At 43.0% G+C, this 8,725-nt stretch overlaps 1 protein-coding gene across 3 annotated transcripts; it reads right to left on the reverse strand.

The window, feature by feature from the left end:
* Positions 1-4,887: 4,887 nt before the first annotated feature.
* Positions 4,888-7,819, reverse strand: tcf21 (transcription factor 21). 3 transcript variants are annotated; one of them, XM_077020878.1, is made up of 3 exons: positions 7,400-7,819; positions 5,905-6,334; positions 4,888-5,323 (listed from the first exon to the last, which is right to left on the reverse strand). In XM_077020878.1, the coding sequence occupies exons 1-3, from the start codon at positions 7,435-7,437 to the stop codon at positions 5,234-5,236; spliced, it is 558 nt and encodes a 185-aa protein (XP_076876993.1). In that variant the 5' UTR covers positions 7,438-7,819; the 3' UTR covers positions 4,888-5,233. The 3 variants fall into 3 exon arrangements, with proteins under 3 accessions (XP_076876993.1, XP_076876992.1, XP_076876994.1); XM_077020877.1 differs by lacking the exon at positions 7,400-7,819 and adding an exon at positions 6,461-6,615; XM_077020879.1 differs by lacking the exon at positions 7,400-7,819 and having other exon boundaries at positions 5,905-6,518.
* Between the last annotated feature and the right edge of the window lie 906 nt (positions 7,820-8,725).

Genomic DNA, 8,725 nt, shown 5'->3' on the forward strand with positions numbered 1-8,725 from the left:
AAGAGCAGTGCTCACTTTTGTTTAAAGAAACGTTAAAAATCAGACATTCTCTCTCGTTCTTTCTCGCTCTCTCCCTCTCTCTTTTTCTCTCTCTCAGTCCAAATAGTGCTGTTGCAGAATTCATAGCTGGAGAGATGGAAGCTTCAGCTGTTCCCAATTACTTCCAAAATCCCCATCATACACACACACTCCCACACACCGCACACACTCCCACACACCACACACAATCCCACACACCACACACACTCCCACACACCACACACACACCACCACACACATGTACATGTGTAAATATGTACACATTCACACACATCACAGAGGCACAGGTACTGTATTCCCACATATATATCCTTACACATAGATACACTCACAAGCTGTAGATGACTGAGTTAGTAATATAATAGAATAGCAGTGCTGGAAGATAGAAGCATGATAGTGCAGTTCCACACATGCAGGAGTGCATGTTCACATCTACACCCAGTGTTTTTATCTGTATGGTGATCTCTCTGTCAATGGGAATAACAATTCCTGTGACATCAGTGGAAGCATTAGAATTGTCCTTCATGGAGTAGGTTGACAGGCATTAGGCCATTAGGAGAATCACATGGTGTGCATGCACATGTATGTGACATATGCTGTGTATGTGTGGTACATATGGCTACTTTGACCAATCAGTTTGTCACATGGGCAGCTGTGGCCACATGGGTTACCGTGGTCACATGGGATACTGTGGTCACATGGCCAGCTGTGGTCACATGGGCTACTGTGGTCACATGGCCAGCTGTGGTCACATGGGTGGTTGTGAACAGATTTCTTTAAAGGTAGCTGATAAAGAGCAAAAGCTGTTTTAGAACGGTGTAGAAACAGACAACATGTAGATCTCTGTTAGGAAATGCACAAGAGCAATTAAGACAGATAGGACAGAGAGGAAAAGAGGAAGAAATAGAGAGAGCAAAGCAGAACGAGAAATACAAGTAGAAGAATGTAAAGTAGAGGGAGTTTATTCATATATTTTGAATATGAAATGCTGGTTATTCTCAGAGGAAAGTCTCCAGAGCAAAGAACACTTCCTACCCCTCCCTAAAATCAATAATTACCCCCACCTGGGCAAACATTTCACACCTCATAAACTCTCTCTCTCTCTCTCTCTCTCTCTCTCTCTCTCTCTCTAATTCACACACATGCACTCACACACAAATACACAGTCACACTGTCTGCTAATATTTGCCTTATCTGATCCACTAAACACTTTACTTTTGACAAGGCTTACAAGATTTAATTGTAATCCGGCCATGCACACTTTATTCAGCTAAGGATAACTCTGTGTGCGTTATCCATGTTCTAACGGTACGTACACAGTGTATCTATGTGTATGTACTATGTACTATATGCGCATGGGTGTGTGCATGTATTATATGTACATGTACTATATTTGCTTTGTGTGTGTGTGCATAAAGCATGAGCCTCCTGGCTCCCATTTTAACTTTACTGCTCTTCATTCATGGGGTGCAGATGGTAGCCAGAGTAGAGGGGGAGATCCCCTCACACACCCCTCGCAGGGGGGGGCAAATATGTCTCAGTAAAGAGACTACATGCAGAGTCACACACAGGTAGCCACTCATAAGTGCAGGCTTACAGTTCTCACACAAATCTGCATGGTAATCAGCAAGTAATTGTCCATAAGGTATTTGTAAGTAGTAACACAGCAGGTGTCCAGGTAAGGATGTTATTCTAGGTGGTGTCTCGACAGCGTTTAGATGATACCATTGTGGAAGTGTCAGTTTCTACAGGAACTGCAGATAAGGGATGTGGCTTGAACTCTGGGCTCTGGCTGCAGTAGATCTGAGATCCACATCCCTGTCTGGGGTTAGCAGCAGACGATACTCACCTTTTACAATGTCATTACTATGGAGAGACAAAGGTAGAGGAAGAGACAGTGAACAGTATGCAAAATAGAAAAAAAAACACACATGCGTGCACACGCAAATAAACACATACTCACAACATGGATAGTGAATGTCTGTCTTAAAGAGAAGAGAAGAGATTGTTCCTCACCTGGAGTCACACTGCCACGTAGTGGTTATTCTAAAGATTGCATGCTAATAAACTATGAAATAGTCGATGTATTGTACTATATCGCCCTCTTCAGGATTCGTGTGGCATAATCATGAACTTTGTAACGGAACTTTCTTCAGTAGGTAAAAGTCGTACAGTAGCGATTTCCATCCATCATGAGATCGTCATACAGAATATTTTCTCGGCTTTATGAAGAGACCATAAAGTCACCTAGGCTGGGACAACCTGTTCTACGGGACTGACTGGTGTGGCAACTACTAGCTGCTGTCTTTATTCGGCCAACGTTTGAGATAACGAGATCTTTAATTAGACGTCACTCGGATGGCGCTCTGTTTACATTTTAAATTAAGTACACACTGTTTCCAAATGATAAATTAATTTTAAAATGTGCAATCGATTCTGATTCCTTGCGTTGATAATCGAATACGTTTGACATGGATGTCTGTCGCTGTTCCCAGTTTGGGTGCTGAAAACGTACGATGTAGTCTCGGCGTATTTGCTTCAAAACGATGGGATGTTACCCAAGTGATCGTTTTAATGAGAGGGCGTGGCTTGGCTTTGTCCCTGAGATTAAACGTACTGAAAATCATTTAAAGCCAACGGCTGTTATGACGAACAGCAACAGACAGAGACCTCCGACAGAGACCAGGCGCGGAGATTTAACACGGTTCTGTTTTATACCATCTCTAAGCACCCGTCATAAACTTTAACACAGAGTCTCTCTCTCTCTCTCTCTCTCTCTCTCTCACACACACACACACACACACACACACACACACACACACACACACACACACACACACACACACACACCTTCTCTTCTTTCTATATCATACACACTTTCTCTCGCTCGCTCGCTCTCTTACTCACTCACACACACTTCATAGTAGCGCTGAGCGGAGCTTCAGCTAAGTCTCGTTCTTTCTCAAGATCTTGGACCATTAAAAAAGAGATTTGGGCAACCGTCCAACAAAACAATTAGGCATCTCTCAGTGCATGTGAATCCCGGGCCCCCTCTATCTTACTAATGACCGTCCCTCCCCCATCTCCTCCCCGCCGTTGAACAGGCAAATCTCGGGCAGTGCACAGCTGGCCAGGGGCTTGGTCCACGTTCTGGTCTGGTGGTCCCGCCTTGATGGAGCGTCGTGCCACATCCGCACTGATGTATAGGGGCAGCTCCGCACAGGAAGTCAGGGGGACACTTTTAAAAACTGGCGCGCGCGTGTGTGTGTGTGTGTGTGTGTGTGTGTGTGTGTGTGTGTGTGTGTGTGTGTGTGTGTGAGTGTGTGTGAATGTGTGTGTGTGTGTGTGTGTGTGTCTGTGTGCTCGCGCTCACGCGTGCGTGTCTGTGTTTAAGTGAGTGAAAGCGAGAACGAAAGAGAGCGATATACTCCCATATTATTTTCTAAAGAGTGACATGCAACGAGTTTCATAAAATGACCTCATTTTGTGGTAAAGGCATACAACGACAAATAACATTTATGACCATGACATTTAAACATCGTTATATTAGCTAAAGCAGGCAAAGGCACACGGATCAAAATACACAGAACAAGCCTATAATAGGTATAGACTGGCTTTAACAGGCTTTGTTTATAAATCTATATTTCCATAACTTATCCACAAGGTAAGCTCAGGCTCACCGTTGCACACTGTACCTAATCCAAAGCTCTAGATGAATATTGTATTTTAACTCAAAAATGAAACACAGCCGACGTTCTTATTAATTTCCTGACTAAAACGAATGTTGTGCTTAGGCTGGTTATATTATTATGTGTTTAATGCAGAAAGAGTGGCCAAATCGCCAGACCGAAAGGTCTTACATTTAAAACAATCTATAAATAATCTACACGAAATGAAACGCGACTGAGACGGTTCGGTTCAAAGACGGTTGCCTTGATCGTTAAATCTCACCGTGCTAAAGTAAATGAACTTCTATCACACTTCGCCTCGAGACTTATCAACAGATTTCAGGATGATCAATGTTGCTTTATTGCTCAGGCGTGTGTGTGAGTGTGTCTGTGTGTGTGTAAGCCTCCCTCGCTCTCCCAGTCTCGCGCGGATCAGCCCTCAGCTTCTCCTTATAATAACACAGCGTGATGGATGGTGGCGGCGGGCTTGTTATTGTCTTGCGCCATTAGATCTCTTTTACTCCTTCAGTGATTTTTTGTACTTCTGTGAGAGTACAGAGTAAGCTACGCTCGGAGGGGAAACTGTCCTGTACGCGGGGGCAGTGTTTTTCTAAGCTAAAGGCGCAGCACAGCGGTGACATTGGCCGTCCTCTTGATAATTCTCGGCAACTCCTGCTCTCGCGCCCCTCAGAGGAGTGACGCATAAATATCTGTCCGCGCGGTATAAACATATCGGTCACAACCCCGCGCGAAATTAAACAACGACTGTAGAGCGAGATTAAGAGCTACGCGATTCACTGATTTAAAACAACCAACCTAAAACACGGAACACGTCAGCTTACATTTTTCTGGCCTGACTGCTTTATAAGAGTTTGGAAAAATCTGAAAAAAACGTTTCGTTCTGACAATTTTGGACTATTACCTACATAAAGAGAACCTCTTACTTTTCTTCCAACTGAGAAAAATTTTACAAATAATTTGATCTTTCCCTCACAGTGTCTTGGTACCACTGTCCTGACTTACAAATGCAATGAGGAGGGCAGGCGTACGCGATAAGAAAGTTCACGCGGGTCAAAAAAGGTAAATAAACACCAACTATTCGAGGCATGATCTGTCAAAACCCATCGAGAACGATAAAAACGAAATAATGACAACACATTTTCAGCCTAATTTGCAAAATTATACCAGTCAAAGACATTTTATTTACAAAAATGCTGTATTTTTTAAAAGTTTACAGCAAATTGCATTTGGGAACTATTAACCCACGTCACCAAAAGCACATTTTTTTGCATTTAAGTGATTAAACGTTCTAGATATAACAACTGTATAAAACCCACACATTGTACTTTCCTTGAACCAGCAAGGCAAGAATGTGAAATATTTAAATAGAAATCAGTTTCTCTTTACAGGAATGCGCGTGAGGACGTCTTCCTCCGTTATTCCCCCTCGTGCCTTTGAACAGGAGATGACGTGCTTTCGGTATATAAAAAGAATATAAAATATGTCCATGATTTAGTCTGATCCTCTCACGAGGCAGTCGTTCCACATAATCTGGTGGAATTCAGCATCTCTTTAAGATCATTCTCAGGTTTCCCCGCCACCATGAAAGGCCACGTCTGCGAAAAATGAGATTTGTATCAGGACAAAAATTAGATTATCATAATAAATAATTTCTAACTAAAATGCAGTCTCTTGTGCACTAAAATTGAACCTAGTAAAGAGAACAAAAACAATTATGGTTGCCAATTATCTTTGAAATAGTAAGAATCGTTGACTGTAAAGATAAAACGAAGCATGTCTTTGATTTCGCCCACACAACGTCCCGTGGACCTAAACCAGTTAAGGCCTATCTGAAACCGAGCAGGCCGAAATGCCAAGCGCTTTCGTGGATGAACTACTGAGTTTCTTGGTTTTCCTTCTTTGTATCCGTACTCTTTGACGTTTGTAAATAAGAGAAAAACTGAGATAGGCCTACACATATATACAAACTGTACCACTGTTCTTAAGACATCTTGGCCAATGCATTTTATAACGATGTTAGTAGTAAACTGCAATGGTTTTAGATTAATTGATTACGAATATGTGGAATAAATGATTGCTCATGATTGCTCATACTACTCCACATCAAAGAAACGATGAGCCCAAAACATGAATGGCAGAGAAGTAAACAGTAGGCTATAACACATGTGTTTCATACCAGGTTGACGGGGTGAATATAGCCATTCTCGTACTTGTCGTTGGCTAGAATCTGTCGCAGGTGCGCGATGTAACTCGATGCAAGTCTCAACGTATCCAGTTTGGAAAGTTTGGTGTCTGGTGGCACCCATGGTAACGTGGTCTTCAACCGGGAGAAAGCTTTGCTCAGCACGCGCATCCTTGCCCGCTCTCGCGCATTCGCGGCGTTTCTCTGGACCTGCTTTCCTTCGTGCGCCACTCCGTTGGGCACCGTTTTACGCGACGCGGCCGTTTTGCGCCGTTTCCCTGTGGATCCTGTAAGGTCTGTGGCTGAAGCGCTCTCGCAGTTGGAGCTTTCCTCGGTACTTTCGTTCGACGCCCCTGGGTCTTTACCTGAACCGAATTTAAGTAGACCATCCAGCAGTTCCGCTTCGTGGAATTCATCCACATCGCTGATGGAGCCGGTGGACATGACCGGTAAATTAGATCGGGGGAGAGAAACAGCAGGATATCAAATTAAAATCTGTACTTTTCTACCTTGACACTGGACTAAAATATGTGTCTTTATGCTTACGGACGTGGAACGTGCGTCACTTTGCGTATGGCGTAAGATGCCTGTAATGTGTGGAAGATAGTCGGAACTGACCATTTATCTCTCGCGCTCAGGGGCGTGCCCTCGCGCCATGGGAAGACACTCCTGCAGGGAGCAAGGAGACGGAAAGGCACAGATGCCCCAAGTGCGAAAATGCAGGGTACACTAACCGAGGACAATACAACTCATCCTTTTTCCCAGAGAGAGCCCTCCAATGGCGCCATGCAGGTTTAAAAAATGAAGTGAGGCGAGTTCAGTTCTTAAGAGAACAAAATAATTAACTATGTTCCCAAAACTATATTAAAAATGTATTTGCATTTATTTTTATGACAGTAACAAAAAATTATAATAAAATAGAAAATTCGCGGAAATAAAATTATTTGAGCAGACGCAGGAGCGATTTATTCTAATAATGCGTCCAAGCACGTGACATTATAAACTCATCATCGGTTTTTCATGTAGTTTCTATACACAGATCATTTAAATATGTCATACATACAGGGAAAGACTACTACAATAACACATTGTCGTGATGTAGCTACGGTATCCAAACGATAGATAGATAGATAGATAGATAGATAGATAGATAGATAGATAGATAGATAGATAGATAGATAGATAGATAGATAGATAGATAGATAGATATTTTATAAAATCGTAACACTGAGGCAAATTTACTAATCAATTAACTTGTCTAGCGCACTTGTAAAAAAGTTGTTATTGTTATTTTAACAAATGTATTTTAAACTAGCGTTTAATATCACAGTAATGGCTGGTTAATATCCACAGTGCTATGACTCGGGCCTATGAAAGAGCACCTGCTGATTACACCCTAAATCCTGATGATATGGCAGGTGGCATGTTGAGAATTTAACGGCCGCCTCATTCACCGGAAATAACGTTTTTGAGCACACAAGGGCAGTACCGGTTCGTGTTGAACAGTGACGGAACCACACTCTCCATGGACAGGCCTGTAACTTTCAGCACCGACGTTGTCTAACAGGATCCCTCGAGGAGCGTCTCAAATGGCTCACTGGCGCCTCCGGAGGGTCGTGTGTAATAGATACTCCACCTCCCCAAATACGGTGTTTGGATTTTTAATTGCATGCCACACTGGTTTTACCCCAACTGCCCTGGACAAGCCAAAACATCCCGACCCGCCCGGTCTGTAAGTGGTGTGGCTGAAAACTCCAGAGAAGTTGCAAATCGGGTGATGATTGCTACGACGCACGTGTGGAGGAACTGATTCTCTCTTCCGCAAAGAGATATTTGCTTTCGTCTTTTGTTGCAGCCCTTGACTTATAGTAAGATAAGACCCGTGAATCGCGACCAGTGGCCACACCGCCTGTTGGTCCGCTAACTGCGAGACAGTGAGATCCGCGATGATTCTCCAGAGATCTGACCCCTGACATCTCAGAGTTCCGGTATCTGTGAAACAGCCTCTCTCCGCTCTATCACGCTGGCCCATCAAAACACTCTTAATCTGGCGAGTCTAGTGACCTCAGGCGGCGAGCGCTCATTAGTGGCTCGGTTTTAGGGGAAGTGTCATATAGCCTGTGTAAGCTGTTGCACAGAGGGGTAAATAAACACTTGGTCAACCCAACATCTCGGTCCGGAAAGAGCAAAGATTTCCCAATACCGAACTACTGTCTCGAGGCAACAAATTTACATAATCAAATGTAGCCATTATCTTAAGGGTTTTGATTATACGAAATCTTAAGTGTATACAGCGCATATCATTACCCGGTTTAATTATTCAAACTTATACAAACTAATTATTCAGACTTTAAAAACTTTTTTGAAAAGCCTTTTGAACTGCAGTGGTACCAAAACAAAAACACTGTGATGACAAAATGATTATAAAACAAAATGATTACATGTAACATGGAAGTTGGCAAGATCAACATGACCTTTTTAATACTATGCGCAAAAGGTTGTAATATTTGAATGTGTTTGCATGTATGTAAAATGTGCAAGTCGGGCTCCATATGTAAATAGGTATGTGCATCTTGCGTAGTCATTGGCCCATGGGGACGTAGAGCAGCCTCGGACGTGAGCAGAGAAACTCGTGACAGGGTCAGCCTGAAAAACCTTTATTAAAGTGATCTCTCTTTCTTTCTCACCCTTTCACCTTCTCTCTCTCTCTCTCTCTCTCTTTCTCTCTCTCCCTCTCTCTCTCTCCTTTCCTCTCACGGGTGGGCTAGTCGAAAAGAAAATATAAAGGGATGCGAGATTGATTGTCTTACTCCAG

Source organism: Brachyhypopomus gauderio, chromosome 10 (genome assembly GCF_052324685.1).
Source record: "Brachyhypopomus gauderio isolate BG-103 chromosome 10, BGAUD_0.2, whole genome shotgun sequence".
NCBI classification, from domain to species: domain Eukaryota; kingdom Metazoa; phylum Chordata; class Actinopteri; order Gymnotiformes; family Hypopomidae; genus Brachyhypopomus; species Brachyhypopomus gauderio.